This window comes from Equus asinus, chromosome 17 (assembly GCF_041296235.1).
Source record: "Equus asinus isolate D_3611 breed Donkey chromosome 17, EquAss-T2T_v2, whole genome shotgun sequence".
In the NCBI taxonomy this organism is placed as follows: Eukaryota; Metazoa; Chordata; class Mammalia; order Perissodactyla; family Equidae; genus Equus; species Equus asinus.
The window spans coordinates 46557672-46575894 of record NC_091806.1 but is presented as its reverse complement, the minus strand read 5'-3'; the positions used below and the strand labels follow the sequence as shown (position 1 = coordinate 46575894).

General features: G+C 61.3%; 1 protein-coding gene across 4 annotated transcripts; it reads right to left on the bottom strand.

The window, feature by feature from the left end:
- Positions 1-1641: 1641 nt before the first annotated feature.
- Positions 1642-17323, bottom strand: CCND1 (cyclin D1). 4 transcript variants are annotated; one of them, XM_070488345.1, is made up of 6 exons: positions 16949-17323; positions 14034-14428; positions 12235-12450; positions 11502-11661; positions 7595-7743; positions 1642-4930 (listed from the first exon to the last, which is right to left on the bottom strand). In XM_070488345.1, the coding sequence occupies exons 2-6, from the start codon at positions 14229-14231 to the stop codon at positions 4766-4768; spliced, it is 888 nt and encodes a 295-aa protein (XP_070344446.1). In that variant the 5' UTR covers positions 14232-14428; positions 16949-17323; the 3' UTR covers positions 1642-4765. The 4 variants fall into 4 exon arrangements, with proteins under 4 accessions (XP_070344446.1, XP_044618006.1, XP_070344445.1 ...); XM_044762071.2 differs by having other exon boundaries at positions 14034-14448; positions 16949-17268; XM_070488344.1 differs by having other exon boundaries at positions 14034-15533; positions 16949-17087.
- Between the last annotated feature and the right edge of the window lie 900 nt (positions 17324-18223).

Genomic DNA, 18223 nt, shown 5'->3' with positions numbered 1-18223 from the left:
TTGGCCCAAACCCCGCGTACGGTTTTGCTTGTCCCATTCCAGCCCCGTCCCACACCGCACTGCACAGGGCTCTGGGTCCCCCCGTCCGTGCCTCCCAATCTGCCTACCCGGTTAGCCTGCAGACCGGTCTCCCATCCTGAAGACATGAGAATCCACGGCAGACCTCGCCCCCGTGGGCTCACGGCCCTGCCCCACGTACGCAGAGCGGCTCTCTTCCCGCTTCCTTGGCAGATTCTTGCTCGAACCTGACATAGTTGGAGTGTGACCCCTGCTCCCTGAAACCCTGCTCAAGAGAGCCCGAGGCCCTGGGGGTGTCAGAGCCACCACCCGGCCCCCCACTCTACGCATGTGGTCTGGGGAGACAGACCGTCGATGTCCCTGGGTCCCCAGGCTGAGCCACCATAATGGTGCAGACCTGGACTAGCCTTCAGGGCACCTCCTGCTCCGGCTACCCCTTGGTCCCCTGTGGTGCAGGACCCCCTTTTGGTGCACCCTGCAGGTCCCCGGGGCAGCCTGGCCTCAGCCCCCACACACCCGGTAGGGAGCTGCTGTGGGAAGGCAGCAATCCTGGCCCTTCCACACCCCACTACCTCCCAGAAGCCCCGGTGCCCGTGGAGAACCGACACAGCTGATCTCGGGGGGTCCCAGTGGAGCCCCCCGAGGAGGAACGCCCTCCAGGACAGGGCTGGTACACAGCAGGCGCTTCTTAAAGGCCACAGTGAATTGACCCGAGAAGTAGTGACATCTTTGGCATGTGACCCAGGCTTCCTGTTGGCTCCCGGGCACTCACCGAATTCTCCGACAGCCCAGGACCCATCAGGACCCTCGGGCTCTGGGGAGAGGCCCCGCAGAGCCAGGACCAGGGGCCGCCGCCCTCCCATTGCACTCCTCGCTCTCCAGCTCCCCAGGGTTGGAAAAAGGCCGGTCACGTGTTGCTGAAGCCAAGAGTGAGACGTCCCAGGTGTCCACTAGGCCTCCAAAGTCGCCAGGTCCACGCAATAGGCCCCTGCCCCATGGCCCAAGCACTCGCTTTGCTCTCCCCGAGCCTGGGGTGCCTCAGGACCATGATTCACCCAGAGCAAACAGCGGTTTGCACCAGAAGAGGGTTCCCGAATGCCGGCTTGCTTTCTTTCCGTCTGCAAATAACGTGGGAGGGCGAGCTGGCAGAACGAGGGCTGGAAGGCAGCTCTGACAAGCAGGTGCTGTCACATCGCTGGGGCCAGAAGCTGCTGTCCTCGGTGGCTGGAGCCACCTGCAAAGGCATCCCCAGACTTTCCTCAGGGTCCCACCCACCGCATGTCCCCCTGGTCTGGATTTCCTCCCGGCTGGGAGAGTGTCACGTACTCCTCCCCATCCAGCGGCTGTTTGGCAATGTTAGGAGACATTTCTGGTTGTCACCACTGGGGATGGTCCCATCATTGGGTGATTAGAGGCCCGGGATGCAGCTTCACACCCACAGTGTGCAGGACAGACCCCCATGACAGAGGAGGATCCGGCCCTGCCCGTCAGCGGTGCCCAGGCGGGACCCCCTGCCTGCCTGCCACCCTCCAGCCCAGGCACAGCAGCTTGGGCCCCATCCCCCAGCTCCAGGCCCCACGCCCCTGGCTCCCTACCCGCCCCACAAAACAAGCAGGCAGGCACCAGGGTTTTACCAATTTTATTTCTAGACTTTTCATGTTTGTCTTTTGTCTTCTGCTGGAAACGTGCCGGTTACATGTCTGTGCTGGGAAATGCCGCGGCGTGCAACCAGAAACACACACAGACCCCAAGTGCCCGCCCACCAGAGACCCTCACAGACTTGCTGGTCACAGGACAGACTCTGCTGTGCTCCCGGACCTGTCACCGGCCTTTGGCCTTTCAGCACACAATGTCCACCCCCCCACTAGGACAGACCGACCCTCAAGGACCCCTGTTTGGTTCAGACACACAGATGCCGCAGCCGGAATGGTTGAGGTAAGCGGAAGCAGTGCTCCTGCAGGGCGGGGCGGGTCCTGGGCCTGCAGTGGCCTCGGCACAGGGGCTGCCCCCGCTGGCGCCGGGCCGCACATGGCACAAATCCTTTTGGTTCGTCAGCGTGCGAGGCGGCTCCTGGGCGCACAGCACCGCTAGCTTCATTGAGATCTGAAGTCTCGAAATGAGCATGAGGCTGTAATGAACAGAAGAGAACACGAGCACACAGAACAGAATCAACGCACCAGAAACTCGAACGAATTCAGAAGCTACTTCAGTCATCCCTGAATGACCGAGTCCCACAGCACAGCACCACGGTGGCACGTCAAGACATACTTGTTACAATAATAATAATTATTATTATAATGCAACTTTCATAGCTACACGCAAAGAACGATATAGCGGTAAAAACTACTATGATGGTAAGTCCCAGGACAGGTGGGGAGTCCAGCATAACAGGCGCAGGGCAAAGGAGACGGACACGGCCTGGTCCCCAGAGACGCCAGGGGGGCTGCGGGAAGGCCCCGGCAGCCCATCCCCACCAGGCCGGTTTTGGGATCTCGTCTGCGTGTCTGTTTGCCGAAGCAGGAGGCCACAGGTCAGACAGAGCCTGACTACCGGGTCCACACATGGCTAAGTGAAGCATGAGGTATTGTGAAACAAGAACCTTTTTGGAATAGAGCAGTAATCACATTTAGTCAAAACTGATCACATAAAAAAAAAAAAAAATCTACCAAAAAAAAAAAAAAAAAAAAGAGAGGCATCTGTCATACATTTTTCTATGAGAAAATTAAAATGAGAACATGGCAGTATATGACATTGTAAAAAAACAATAACTGATCCTCCAATAGCAGCAACACAATATGAAAGAGACAGAGAGAAGCGATGTCAGTCTGTTTCCAAACCGTGCCGGGAAGTCATCGGTGGCAGCGCATCAGAAAGCGGAGCCGCAGCCTGTCCCCTCGCCTGGTCCCACCGCCTCCCCTCCCCTCCGCACCTCCTCCCTCACATCCTCCCCTTCAACACTCCCCACATCACAATTGCAAAAAGGAACGTAGCCAAGATGTGCAAAGTGTCTATCGGTGGCTAAAATTTTCTTCAAAGGAGAGGGCAGGGCATAAGAAACTCTGGGGAACTGAACTCATTTCAAGGCCCCTAATTTTCTGGGTTAACTCCCAGGGCCCTTAGATCGGACCACGCTGGGAAAACGCCCAACAGGCCGAATCAGCCGAATCAACGTGATTTTTGGGCTTTTTCTCGGGACTTTTTTTTTTTTTCCTTTCCTAGAAAAGGATCTAACTTTTATAAACGGTACGAAACCTGCAACATAAAAGGCAGAAAGGGGTAGGGGTGTGTGTGTGTGTGTGTGTGTGTGTGTGTGTGTGTTTAAATCAAGGGGGGGATTGCATTACTTTATAAATCATACTGGCCTTACGAACATCCTCTGCAATAAATATTCTTTTTAGCCTTAACTATAAATTATATACTTTAGTGTTTAAAAACCTTCCTAACCCTTATGCTACGAGCTCTCTACTTTAAGGCCCCTACTTGCAAACACCAGTTGGCACCAAAGGGTCCCAAACTTCAACTTCTCTACAGAAAAAGAAACACATCTTCCTGGCAGAGTGGGGCTACTTTCCTCCCTCCTCCTGACCGGACCCTGGCCTTCAGAACACGCCCCTTTCGCGAACACCACAGTGACATCCACTTGCCTTGCCATCCTGTCGGAACACAAGTCCGTGAATATTCCCAAACCATTCCATTGAGAAACCGCGCCCCAACCCCCCCCCCCGCCCCGACACACAGCCCGAACAGAGATCGTGCCTCGAACTACTGGACCAAAAGTGCTTTGAAATGGAATGGTTTTAGAATATCGAGAAGGAAAACCAACCAAAGGAGCTGTGAATTTCACCTGGACGGGAGCAGGCCGCAGGTCTGTGGGGTGCAAAGCAAGCACCGCCTCAACAGGCAACTACAAAATTAGGAAGATTACAAAAATAGAATATATTAGGTCGCTACCGCGGTTTCCCTTCCCAGGAGCGGAGACGCCAGGAGTCCGGAGGGTTGGCCGTCCGGCGCCCGACAAACCGCGCACGTGGCCGGTCCACAGGCAGAAAGGATTTAGCAGTTTTCGATGAACTCTATGCTACTCTAACCGAGGTTACGCCAGCCACGGACAAGGTGGAGAGGTTACACGCCTACCTACGGGATAAAATAAACACACACAATGACATAAAGTGACTACATGCACGAGGAAGCGAGATACAGGATGCTGAGTCGCCTTAAAGCCTTGCTCCTCCGGAAAAGCACAAGGATACGTTTTCCTACCTAAGACGCTCTTCTACCTTAAAAATGCTTTGTTGACTTTCTTCTCTATTTTTTTTAAAGGTTTTTATGCTTTTTTGTCTTAAACACAGAAAGAATTAAATCTCATCCTCCCCTGCAGACTCGTTCCTTGTGTTAATAGCTTGTCCTTACAACTCAGAGACACAAACACGTTAATATAAAAACTAGTTGATTATGGGGTACAAAATCCTCTATTTTTATAGCACAGCCCTCCTCCCTCCCGGCTTAGGGTTATGCAAATACTATTTTTTTTTCCCCTCTCCTTTTTTTGTTTTTTTGTTTTTTTTCTAAAGACAGTTTTTCGGGTACTTTTTTTTCTTTTGCTTAAGTCAGAGACGGAAGGGAGAAAGAGCAAAGGAGAAAACTGACACAGGGAGAAGGGGGCCTTCCCTCCTGGTCTCGACCGTCCAGAGAGGAGCGGTCTGTCAGGGCAGCACCTGGGGCCGGCCCCTGCTCGCCGCGGGCGCCCTCAAATGTTCACGTCCCGCACGTCGGTGGGCGTGCAGGCCAGGTCCACCTCCTCTTCCTCCTCCTCCTCCTCCGCGGCCTTGGGGTCCAGGTTCTGCTGCTGGGCCTGGCGCAGGCTGGACTCCAGCAGGGCCTCGATCTGCTCCTGGCAGGCCCGCAGGCAGTCCTGGGCAAGACAGACAGACAGACGTCCTCAGAAGGGGCCTATGGTGAGGGGCCCACCCCCGGACCCCAGGACTTGGCTTCTCTAAGAGCCACGCTCATCGAAAACGCCGCCTCCCCCCGACCTGGGGAAGGAAGACGCTGTGGGAGCTGCTGACCCAAACCCTAGGATCAACGGGCTCGGGCCCCATGCGGCCACCGGCTGCCCCTACACCAATCAGGCAGCGGTGACCCCACTCAGGACTGAAGGCCTTGCAGGCCGCAGGGCTGCTGTCTGTCTGCTGTGGATGCAGACAGATGTGCCCGCCCCAGCCTGCCCCAGGCCCCTGGCTGGAATCTGTCCTCCGCTGGGCTCAGGCCTTGGCCCTCAGGTCCCATCGGCCCCAGGGATGCCCTCGGGGAATTCAGCCATTTGATCCAGGAGCCTGCTCTCCGACTTAACCTCTGCTCGCCTGCTCGCCGGCCCTCCGGTGAACCCAGCCTTCCATGATGAATGGGTGTCAAGAGCGTTAGGCTGCGCATGACTGAGGATGAATGTTGGGTGGCCCGGGGGGACCCGGACTCTTCATCCCCCTCTGTCCTCTCTCCATGGGGCCTGCGTCCCGGGCGGCGCTGTGGCCTCGGCAGCCACCACCCGCATGGTCAGTGGGGAAGAGGGATTGGAGCCCGGGGCATCTCCTGGCCTCACTGGGAGCAGATCTCCCTGCAGCTCCAAGGGGCGCCTCGTGCCTTCATGGCCTCACGGCCCCCAGGGTCTGAATACAGAGGTTGGTCCAGGTGCGGGAGCCATCCATCTCCGCTCCCCGCATGCCATAAGGGGGCTTCCTTCCTACAACTAGACTCTGGTCCAGCCTGGGAAACAGACTGCATCCTCCCCACGGCCCACGGCGGAGGTGCCGGTGAACTGCCAACCAGGTGGGGTGGGAGTCGGGCGTCCTCTGCCCACAAGGAGAGGAGCAGGCCCCGGGGTCTGCACAGCTCCAAGCTCTGTGCCCTTTTCGGTATTCCTCACGGAAGATTAGGAAGGCAGGGGCACTGCCGACAGCCCCGGGTTACAGATGAGGAAACCGAGGCCCAGGAAGTCTGGTGTGGAACCCAAGACTCCTGATGGCCACCTCAGGCTTCCATCCAAACGCCGAACACCTAACACAGCCTCAGTTCCACTCCTGAGGCCTCACGGTGCCCCCGCCTCGTAGTCGCTCTCCACAGGCAGCTCTGAGGGGCGACGGTTTCCTCGCCCCTGCATGGTGGAGCAGAGGGTGCAGGGAGGGCCTCCCCTCGGCTGCCACCGCCCTCATCTCCTCCTCCCAGCAGCCCACTCAGCCTGTCCCATCCCGTGAAAAGCCGACTGGTGACTGAAGGCCAGCTCCAGAGAGGAGCAGACGCGGCTCACACCCCGGGCCCGCGGCCGCAGGTCTTCTGCGCCTGAGCTCTGCTGCTACGGTTGGAAGCAGACAAACCATCAGCTGGTTTCTCCGGCGTCTGTCCACCAGTTGTGAGCGTTTTGTGTCAGATCGACTTAAAAAGATCACCAGTCACATAAGGGGCGCTGTAGCGATCCCCTGCAATGGCCTGTGGCGTTCCTAGCTCAGGCAGAACTAGGGCTGGCCAGGCCCCCAGCAGCGGGGCGAGGATGCTCCAGCCCCGGCAGCTGCCTGAGCCTATGACGCGCGCACTGAGAGCCAGAAGGGAGGCCCCCTCCGCCTCCAGGGGCTGCCTGTCTCCGGGCGAGAAGGATTCCTTCTTGGGGGCAGGGGAACGACACAAACAGGCCCGGCAGCCCAGCGACTGGTGCTGGGCAGAGGACAGGCAGGGGCCCCTCTCACACCCGAGCCTCCCTCCCTGCCGGTGAGGTGGCACCCAATTGGGCCCCCAGACGCTCCAGGGTGGAGCCCCCCAAGGCAGCCCGAGCCGGATCTGGACTGGGGTCAAGGCGGTCACTCGCTCCCACACCACACACCAACAGGGGCCGACGGCTGACCCGCCAACCCCGCTGGTCTAATTTGGCAAATGCCACAAACCCTTGTAATTGTCATCTGAATTCTTTAGGGAAAGAAAAGAAGTAGGAGTAAAACAATGGCGTTTTTAAGAAGAAAGACACAGTCGCCTGCGTTGTAACTGCAGGAGCCTCTCAAAGACGGCCGTAAAAAAACAAGGTGGCCTCTGCCGCCCATTGTCCCGGCCGAGACCTCACAGGAGCCCTTCTAAAGCGGCCATTTATGGGCCCTCCACAATGTCCCCAGACAAAGCTCGACTGGGCCCCAGCTCCACACCCCATTAGGGCACGGATCATTGACCCGGACGCCTTGTCGTCCCTCTTCCTGCACAGCTCCCCGGGAGGGATTTATGACCCTTGCCTGTCCTGGGAGCCCAGGGGACGCCAGCAGCCTGTGAGGACTGCCCCGCCGGTCAGTTGGTTCCGAGGTGCTTCTCCCACAGAGCCCCGGAGAGGTGGGTGAAGCTGGCACCGTCAGCCTGTGGCCAGGTCCTTTGCCCCTGAACACAGGCACCTGCTCCGGTCCCCCACATGGCCGTGGCCCCAGCCCCGTCCCCTTCTGGGGTCTTGGCACCAGCCACCGCATTTCCCATCAGTGAACTACAGCTTCAGACCCCCAGGTTCTAGATGCTTCTAGTACCCCGTGGGGGAGCGGCACACGTGATCACTTACCGGGTCACACTTGATCACTTTGGAGAGGAACCGCGTGAGGCGGTGGTAGGACAGGAAGCTGTTGGTGCTCCCCAGGTGCAGGCCTTGCACCGCGGCCACCACGCTCCCGGCAGCCACCATGGAGGGTGGGTTGGAAATGAACTTCACGTCTGCCACAGAGAGAGAGGGGTAAGGGGCCATGAGTGGGGCACACGCCAAGGATCCAGGCACCCCCCCAGTGCCAGCCACCTGTCGGGGGGCCTGTCCAATGCACAGCCGGCCTGGGTTTGTGGATTGCGAGGGGCCGGTCACTCCAGCCTCGTCGTCGCCCGGGCATGTGCTGGCAGAGCAGGAGCCGGGCTCGGGGCTCGGCAGGGGGGAGCTTGGTTCGCTTACAAACAGCCACAGAGCAAACCCAAAACAGCCCCCGGAGGAGACAGCAGAGGCCGCTGGGGAGGGGCCCAGGCGGCTCTCCTGTCCTTTCAGCCTTGTGAGCCCTGTGAACGTGTGGCTTATTCACAAAACTAAATGAAATAAAAGACGATGCAAGCCCCCGGGGTGGCAGGAGAGACGGGGCCTCTCCATTGCCCTGAGTACCTGCACTGCCAGCCCGGGGCCTCACCTGCACAGGGGCCCAGGCTGCCCCCAGGGGCAAAGCCAACCCCCCCCCCAGATTCTTTGAGGCGCATACATCCACATGGGAGGATGAACCCAGGGCAGCCCACTGGCCTGCAGGAGCTCCCTGTGGTCAGATGCTCATCTCCACCTTATCTTCCTCCAAGCATGCCACGGGGGTGTGGCGGGACTCCATGACTTCACCCGCCAGTCTGCAGGCCACTCTGTCCCCAAACTACAGGAAAACTGCACGGGAGGGTGGGACGGGCCCCCACCGCGGGCCAGCTGGAGCTCCCCGATGGGGGGACGGCTGCATTTCCTCCTGAGGGCTACCCGCAGGCTTGCCGCACACTCATAAAGTTAAGGACATCTTAAGTGGAAATGTGGTACCCAGGCTGACTTTTTGTTGCACCCAAGGAGAAATTGTGGGTGGAGAAGGCCACAAACTTCAGCATCTTAATCAGAGGCCCCTGGGCCCGGGGCCGGGCGCCTGTGGGGCCAAGTGTGGCATCTGTCAGCCCCCGTCGCCTCCTCTTGGGCCATTGAGCACCCAGGAACAGGGGGGCTCCGGCGAGCTGAATGGGAGGGGACTGAGCACAAAGGGAGTGGGGGCCCCAGGGGCTGGGGCGCATCCCCACAGCCCATCGGAGACTTCATCCCGAGAGAATAAACAACTTCGGCCTTGTTAAAGGGAGCGGGCGCCGTCGAGGGGGGCTGGGAAGAAAGGCAGCCACCCTGAAGGGGCGACAAAGCCAGCTTCTGGGCACTGTGACGGCTCAAAAGAGAAATCCCTAACGAGGCGCGCCACCTCGTCCCCCTCTAAATGGGAGCCATTCCACCCCGTCTGAGAGCCCGCAGCCATGAATGGAGGGCTTTTCATTGAGGCCAATCAGGCCGGCACACAGAAGCCGGGCGGCCCGGCAACAGGCTCTGATCGGCTGGCCCTCGAGACCCATCTACATGGGAGGGAACAATCGCGGCAGGCTGCTTCGGAAGCCCGTCTCCCTGCTGAAGTGTGTGTGTGCCTGTGTGTGTGTGTGTGTGTGTGTGTGGCTGGGGGCTTATGTTTAGATAAGGAGCAGTCCAGACTTCCACGTGGACGCTCCAAGGGTTGTCCCCATTCGCTGCCTGCTGGTAAGGAGCCCAGGGGGCCAGGGCGAGCGCGGTCATCGGAGCCATGTGGCCCTGCTGACCCCTGCTCAGGCCCACTCATTAAGCTCAATTATGTGCCAGCTTCAAACGGCAGTGGCAATTCCCCCACCTGGCCGCTGCAGCACAGGATAAGGCTCCAGTGTACACGGCCGCACACGTGCTCAAGGCAAAGCAAGACCCGGCGCTGGGCGTGGGTGCCATGCGCACAGGCACAGGGAGAGCGCAGCACCGCCCCCCCCGCCCCCCTTAAATGGGCCCCTGGCCACGTGGAGGGCAAAGACATCTTCCTGGGCTTCTGCCTGCAACTCTACCTCTCAAAAATGTTTGGTTTTGAGCTGCAATTACGCCACGCTCATCTCGAGAGAAATCCCCTTGGGACCAAGAGTACAGCTGAACCTCAGTTATGTTTCAACGAACAGTGCAGGCATGGATCAGGACCCGTGGAGGGAGGTCGCTCCCCTCCTCTGGCCGGCCTGTCCCCCACGGGGCCCCACCCTGCAGTTCACACATGTGAGAAGCTGGGTCACCCCCAGCCATCCCTCCACCTTCCCTGCAGGTGTGCCCCCAGGTATCTGAGCCCGGGCCACACCCCAAAAGCCAGGGGGGTTTGCTGTGCCCGGCGTGGTCCCGCACCCCAACCACAGCAGCTCGAGAGCCAGCACCCCAGCCCACGGGCAGCCCCAGCCCCAGGATCGCCTCCTCACTGCTGGCACCCCGCTTCCCAAGGTTCCTGGGAGAGGGCGAGCTCCGGGCTGCCCCAGCCGTCCTGGGGGAGTGTGTGCAAGAACGGCTCCTCGCATTATCTCCAGCAAACTTTGCCGTTTCTCTGAACCACTTTCAGCTCCATAAAAGGCCGCCTGGACGTCTCTGGACGCCTCTCTCCTCGGAGGCGCCCCAGACAGAGAACGCCTCCCTGTCCACTTACAGAGATGGCCCCCGGAGGCCGAGGGGACGGTGGTGGGAGGCTCCCCACCCCACCGAGGGCCAGCTCTGTGGGGCACAAACACCTGGGGAGGGCGCCCCCATCCCTCAGATCCATCCAACCCAACGATGTCCTTGGCATCTGCATCTGCCCTCCGCGCCACGCTCGGAAGGACCCGGAGAAGGGTAGGCAGGCCAGCAAATCTTCTTGGCTCTCGCCTCACCCAGAAATGCCAGCCGCCAGAGCGCCCGGGCCTCAGGAGGGTGCAGTAAGATGCCAGGTCAGGGGGCTCTGCCCCTGGTGGGGACGGGGGTGGGAAAGACACCGATCTCCCCCTTTGAGACAATGTGGCCCTCAGGTCATCCAGGGTGAGCCCCAAACAGATTTAACAGCTGAGGCCTGTCCAGGGGTGCAGGCCGCCCACAGCACATTTGGGTGGGATGGGGGCATGGAGCCCTGGTCAGGGTCTCCCGTTCGCCTGGGCCCAGCTCACGTGATCAGGGGGAAGGAAAGAAGAGGTCACAGTGGGTCAGGGGCAGGGCTGGGGGGAGGGGGGCCGTGCAACATGGTTGGGCTGTGTGTGTCTGTGTGTCCCCGCGTGCACTGCGTTCTGAGAGGCCGGCTGCCCCGAGGCTTGGGGCCAAGGCAGAGCCAGGGAGGGACCTCTAGGGACCAGCCAGAAGCGTGCTCAGGGGAGGGAGGGCTGGCCCCCTGCTGCCAACCACAGCAGCCCAACCCCAGGCGGCTCCACAGCCCCTCCCAGGACTCCGCTGAGCTGCGCGGACGGCGCCCCCGGCGGGGCCCCCGGGCGGCCGAGCTCCTCTGCCGCCCCCGCGCGCAGGCTCCGGCCGCCCCGGAGCACGTGGTGCAGGCCCCGTGCCGACCTCCCCGGCCCCGTGGGCGCCCCAGCAAGCGGCCAGCGTGGAGAGGCCAGCAGGGGGCGCCCGCAGCTCAGGCTCCTCCAGGACAGGGGGAAGGGCTGCGGGGGGTGGGGCAGAGAAGAGGCAGGCCGGGTGGCACAGACTGGCCCCAGCCTGGCCGGCCGCCCACCCCTCCATCTAGCACAAACAGACCCAGCCCTGGGCCCAGCAGAACCGGGAAAGAGGAGGGCTTCGGAGGGCAGGAGGGGCCCGGGGAGCATCTGCTCAGATGGGGAAACCGAGGCAGAGGACAGGAAGTTCCGTGGGGGGGGGGGGGGGGGCACCCAGGGAAGCTGGGGCAGCGCAGGAGCCGACCTACCTGTGGCACAGAGGGCGACGAAGGTCTGCGCGTGCTTGCGGATGATCTGCTTGTTGTCCTCGGCCACCGGCATTTTGGAGAGGAAGTGTTCGATGAAATCGTGCGGGGTCATGGCCGCCAGGTTCCACTTGAGCTTGTTCACCAGGAGCAGCTCCATTTGCTGCGGACATGGGGTGGACAAGCGTAAAGAGGCGCGCAGGGCGGCTCCTGGAGGCGGGGGTAGGGTGGGGGGAGAGTGGCACAGGAGCCTGGAGAGAAGGGACGGCGGATGTCGGGTTCTAGAAGTGGGGGACAGCACGCAATCCCAGGTGGAAAAAAGAGAAGATGCTGTTGGAAAATGCTCCTGCTCACAACTTAAGCCCCGACTGTTCCCAAGTGGAGACAAAAAAAAAAAAAAGACCTCCCACGCCCGGAACGCACTGCAGGGTCGGTACCGCGCCGCCGCCGCTAGAGGACGCGCGCCGCCCACTTTTCAGCCGCGTCCCGGGCGCAGACGCGGTGGGAGTCCGAGCGACAGTGCGAGGTGGGGCAATGGGGACCGGGGGCGCTGGGGGCCCCACCGGCGTCTCCAGGGAGCCCCAGGCAGGGTGGCCACCCGCACTCAGGGATCGGGGTCTGTCAGCAGCCGGCCGGGTCCCCCTACCTCTGCACCTCCCCCACCCCCGGGGTCCCGCGGCTCGTGGGGCGTCGGGGGGTCCCGCGGCTGCTGGGGCATCGGGGGTCCCGCAGTTACCAGCAGCTCGTCGGGCCGGATGGAGTTGTCCGTGTAAATGCACAACTTCTCGGCCGTCAGGGGGATGGTCTCCTTCATCTTCGAGGCCACGAACATGCAGGTGGCCCCCAGCAGCTGCAGGCGGCTCTTTTTCACGGGCTCCAGCGACAGGAAGCGGTCCAGGTAGTTCATGGCCAGCGGGAAGACTTCCTCCTCGCACTTCTGCTCCTCGCAGACCTGCGGGGGCACCAGGGCCGTGACCGCCGCCGCCGCCGCCGCGCGCGCGCGCGCGCCGGGCCCCCTCCGGCAGCGACCCTGCGCCACCCCCACCTCGCGCGCGCCCCGGGCCGCGGGGTCCCGGAGCGCGCCGAGGGTCGGGGCAGGGGGCTGCAGACGCTTCCGGGGACGCGCCCCCTCCTTCGCATGTCCCCAATACCCACCCACCCCGAAACTGAAAGGGAAAGTCCCCGCGAGGCTGGCACGGCGGGGGCGGGAGCGGGCACGGCTGGGCTGCGTGCGCCGCGCGCGGGCTGCCCACCCCGGGACCCCGGCCCGCGTGGGGGCTCCGGGGCCCGCCTGGCCAGGAGTCGGCACGAAACGGGGTGTGGGGCCGCGGGGCAGACCGCGGGGCCGGGCGCCGCGCTCCCTGCGCTGCGAGACACAAAGGTGGCGTCCCAGGCCGCCGCGCCGCATTTCCCCAGACGTCATCTTTTCAAAAAATATTTAAAAATATAAAAAAATTATCTGGATACATAAAAAACCCATGAAAATGACCCTCGGACGGCCCTTTACCCAGTCCGGGGGTCTGGAACTCGTTGCAGGCTCCGGGAAGAGCCCCAGGAATTCAAACTCGGGGCCCCCCCCTCCCCTTGGGCGCGGGCGCCGCTTCCCTCTCGCAAGGGCACCACGCCGCACTTTGAAAAATTATTTTAAAATACTTGCGGGGCCCCCAGGCCCCCACTGAAAGCCTGAAAACGTGACCCTCGCCCCCGGCTCGGTCCACACAGGTCCCCCAAGTGGAGACCCCTGCAGACAAGGGTCAATCCCTAGCGTCTTGGGGGCCACGCGACCTTGCAGCCCGGCGTGCTCTCTGGCCCAGGCTGGCTGTGCAGGGCGCCCCGGGACTCGCTGCTTGAACAAAGGGGCCCCACTTCCCGAGCGGGGTCCCCCCAAAACTGTCCGCGCTCCGGCCCCGCGCCCCTCCCGCCGGCTCCCGGCGGCCGCACGGCCCCTCGCGGCGGCCCCAGCGCCTCGCCGGCCGCTCCCCGCCCCCACCCTGCCCCCAATTATTAATAAACACTTTTGCTTTGCAATAAAAGAACAAAGATGGCGCATAATACTGGCACGAGCGGCCCTTGCATACGTGTCCATGGATATTAATTTAAAAATCAAATCTATGCCCCCTCCCCCTGGAGCTGGCGGCTCAGCGGCCGCGCGGCCGGGAGAGAAGGCACAGCGGGGATCGCGCGCAGGCGGGGGCTGCGTGGTGGCGGCCCCAGAGGGGGCTCTAAGGGGCGCCCAGCCTGCTGGCCCGTACCCTCGAGCCAAATGGGGTACCCCTGGCACTGGCTTTCCCCGAAGGGACCCCTCCCCGACCGCTCCCCGCCCCCCCCAGGAAAGAGAATTTCTAATGCCCCCCCCATCGTCGTTCAAAAAATACCCACGATATCTATGTATTTTGAAAATACGATTCCTAGCAACAGCCCGGCAAACCTCAAAGTTGGGGCGGGAGAGAAGGGAGGGAGATGAGTGGCAAAGAAATGTGGGTTTAAGCAACAAGTTGCAGGAAAGTCTTAAGAGAACCGCCCGAAGGCCCGCACCTCCAGCATCCAGGTGGCCACGATCTTCCTCATGGACGGTAGGATCTCCTTCTGCACACACTTGAAGTAGGACACCGAGGGCGCGCAGGTCTCCTCCGCCTTGAGCATGGCCCGCAGCACCCGGTCGTTGAGGAGGTTGGCATCGGGGTATGCCCGGCGGATGGTCTCCACCTCGCAGCACAGAAGCTGGTGTGCCATGGCTGGGGCTCTGCTGGGTGGCCTTGGGGCGGCGGTGGGCCCGGGGCTCGGTCTGGGCTCGGCTCTAGCTGCTGCTGCCCCGCGCTCCCTCGAGCTCTTCTGCCCCTCGCCGGAGCGCGCGGCCGCTGCTGCTCGCTGCTACTGCGCCGACAGCCCTCTGGAGGCTCCAGAACTTTGCAACTTCCAACAAAACTCCCCTGTAGTCCGTGTGACGTTACTGTTGTTAAGCAGAGATCAAAGCCGGGCAGAGAATGGGAGCGGGGGTGGGGGGGGCGGGGGCGGGAGCAGGGGGAGGGGGCGCGGGCGCCGAGCGCGGGGAGCGGCGAGGGGCAGAGCCCAAAAGGCATCCCGGAGGCGCCGCGCCTGCCCCGCGGCGGAGTTGCCCCCGAAGCCCGGTTTTCATAGAAATGCAAATCGCCCCAAGGCTGCCTGTCTCCCCGCTGGGGAACAGGGGTGCAGGGGGGGGCCCCCGTCCTCCCCGACTGGGTCCCCTGGGATTTTGGGAGTGGGGTGGAGGTGCGTCTGCAGAGGGGCACGACTAGGAGGGCGGGCAGGCCACACGCAAGATGGGGGAGACCGCATGGAGGGGGGACTCTGGGGTTCGGCGACACCCTATATCCGAGCCGGGAGAATGGGCGCATTTCCGACAATGCCACGAGGGCACCCACGGGCGGAGAGGCCGCCCAGGAATCTCAGCCTTTACATCTTCTTTCATTTTCATTAACACGTGTAAATTTCAGGAACCATTAACATTCAGGGACGCGGGGCACATCCCACACTCCTCGCGGAGGCTTCATTCCGGCGCACGGGGGGTCGTTGCAAATGCCCAGGGGGGAACCCTAAACGTTTAAAGGGATTTCAACCTAGCATGCGCTCGCTCAAAAAATAAAATAAAATAAAATAAAATAAATGCCCGAAAATTCCAGAAGCAGCCCAAGATGGTGGCCAGCATTTCCTTCATCCTGTCTTCCTCGCCGGGGGGTTCTGCGGGCTGTTCTCCCACCTTAGCCAGTCCATTCTTGCGGGGGGTCTCCAAATCACCACCCCCCCCCCCCACCACGTCCCGCCAATTTAACAGCTGGAAAAACACCACCGAATGCATGACTGCAAAACAGTGGTCTCTGTCCTGTCTCCTTTTAAAATTAAAGAATAAGTTAAATCGCTGGAAATATTAGTCGCCTCTCTGCCAGGGAGAAGACCACCGGAAGCTTCTTAATTGGTTTTATTAGGGGTGTGGACATCTCATCACCTTTGGTATATGCCCTGGGGCTGCATTCATGAGCTTGAAGGGGACGGCAGGAGCTGGCAAAAATTAGAACAATTATTAAGTTAAAGAAATGGGTGTATTGATCTGATTTTTAACAAAATGTATATATGTTGGTGGTTTTATAAGAGGGTCACCAATAGTATCGCAAACTTCAATGACATACAAAAGAACACATAAAGGTTTTTTTTTTAAAATTAAAGATTGTCTCTTTGGGGCTTTTTTTTAAATAAAAACACATTTTACCCAGTCTTCAAGTTCTTTTTTTTTTTTTTTACAGTTTTTACACTATCTGTCCCAAATTAAGCAAACTGTTGATTTACTTCCCTCTGAATATAGTTTTGTGTCATCAAACTACCGTATCTCCTAACAGTGAAGACGCAAAGAAAACGGATAAAAGGGCCCCCTCCCCTTCGCAAGGGCGCACGCAGCAAGATAAGACTCTCCGCCCTTTCGGGGCCGATTGTTCCCGCGCCCCCTCCCCCGCCGGGAATTAGGGTTACTAATATTCCGGGTCCGGGAGGGTAATTACCCCCGGCTCATGCCTCGGAAGCGGTGGGTGGCCAGAGCAGGGAGCGCCCACCGCCGTGTCCCCCTCCCCGGGCACCCACTCTCGCGTTGGCCGGGGGCACGGCGGAGCCTCGGAGCATCAGCCCGCGCACGAGGGCGGCCGGGCTGCTTTTTCATTCATAAAATCCCGACCGGGCGGCCGCCCCGATGATTTATGGGGCCGCGCGCTATCGCCGGGCGGCTCCTGTCCCGGGGGGCGAGGGGGCCCGAGCCCCGCGTGCGCCCTGGCCTGGCCCGAGGCGGGCGGGCGACAGCGAGGGGCAGCGGGGCATAAAGAGGCTCGCCCACTCCGCCAAAAGGGGCTCCCGGTCCAGGAGGGAGCTCCCCCCAACCCGGGCGCAGGACGGAGGAAACTGGAATTAGCATGAGCCAATGGGGGCGCGGCGCTGTTACTAGGCGGACCGGGCAGATCTCGACGAGGAACTTCGTTGATTTCCCCGCTCAGGGACAGGCGCAAAAGTGCAAGCCCAGCCGGCGAGCGTGAAGAGCCGTCCAGGAACCCGCGGGGGAGGCGCTGGAATTTGGGGCCGAGCAGGGAGCGCCAGCCGCCCAGCCCCCCACCCCGGGGAGCCCAGATCTGCGTGCCCCGGAGTCCCCCGATGCGGCCGACAGTCCCGGGCCCTCGAGGGTGACTGCTTCCAGGAGACGAAATAAAAATTTTAATTTTTTTCCAAGAGAAAAGCAACTTTTAAAAACTTTCCTGTTGCAGTTTTAATTTGGCGCTGCCTTTAAAAAACCCCACCACGGTGCAGGAACTGCGAATTCTGGGCTCATTTAAAGTGCTCTGCGCTTATTTCTTGGTGACCATTTGGAGACAAAAGGCTAGTGGCACAATCGGGAGGGAAACCACTTTGGTTGGAAAGAAAATCCAAAAGTAACTTACGTCACCTTCCCGTTTTCCTTGCCCCCTGGCCCACCACCGGGGTGACCGCGGCCGGGTCGGATCGTCGGCCCGGAGAGGGCGAATTCCGCGGCAGGAGCGTTTGCCACCGTCCCTGGCTGTGGGAACCTTCATTCAAGGCGGGGGAAGGGGAGCGCGTTCATTCAGGAACCGGCGCGCCGCGGCGCCGACTCCCGGACGCAGCGCGGCTGCGCGCTGCCCCGCGAGGGGCTTTGGGGAGGGGGTGCAGGCCTCAGAGGAGACCTTCCACCAGCATTGACCTCTAACACCCGCCGTCCCCCGAGAGGACCCGGGCGGCGGGCGGGCGGGCGGGCGCACCCAGGTGGGGTCACCTGCAGCCGCATACCTGGCGGCGACTTGAAAGGAGTTGGCTCCCGCTCCACGAGCTTTTCTTTGTTAAGCCCTTAAGTAGCCCTGGAAAACGCTTCCGAATGTGGGCCGCGGGGTTCCGGGGCGCTTGGGTTCCCCTTCCCCCACACTTCTCGCTTTGGGGGCCCGCATGGAGGTTCACGTGCAGCGGTGGCTCCGCCTGGGCTACGCGGTGCCGATCCCCCGCGCCCCAAAGCTGCGGGACGCCCTGGGGCGAACTCTGGCCCCGGCGCCCACCCGCGACAGCCACACGCTGGGAAGAGGGGCAGCCGCACCTCCCACCGCCCCAAGCCACGGACGTGCGTTTCCGCCTCTGATCAGTTAATTTCAGCCACACACAGACTGTCCGCCTTTCGCGTGCCTCAGTCCCGGGTGGGCAGGCTGCGAGGACGGGACACCCCTCCCCCAGCTCTGAAGGCCGTGGGCGAGGTGTGTGCCGGAGTTAAAAAGCAAACCCCAAGGAGTGGGGAAAGGGGGCGGGTTGACTCCCAGCGCCTCTGGGATCCAAGGGAAAAGGTGAAAGCTTGGGGGCGAAAGGTTCTAATTCCTTGACCTCCGCCCTCAAAACGCATCGCCTGGGGCCCTGAGCAATAGGAAACCCCAAAGTCCACCAGGAATTTCCTGGCCTCTTGGCTCAGGCCCCCGGCCCGTCTCTGACCAAGTGTCACGGAGTGGGCGCCCAGATTGAAAAGATAACCACCTCCGACCGAGGCAAAGAAATCGGGCGGTAGGTGGGGGTAATGACCCAGGAGGCCTTGCCCCTCCCGCTTCTCCCGTGGCCAAGCGGGGCCGCGGCCTGCACGAGGCTCAGCAGACTCCCGCTCCGGACGAGGGCGCAGGGCGCGGTTGCGGAGACTAGCGGGGCCTCGGAAACCTGCGGCGGCGGCT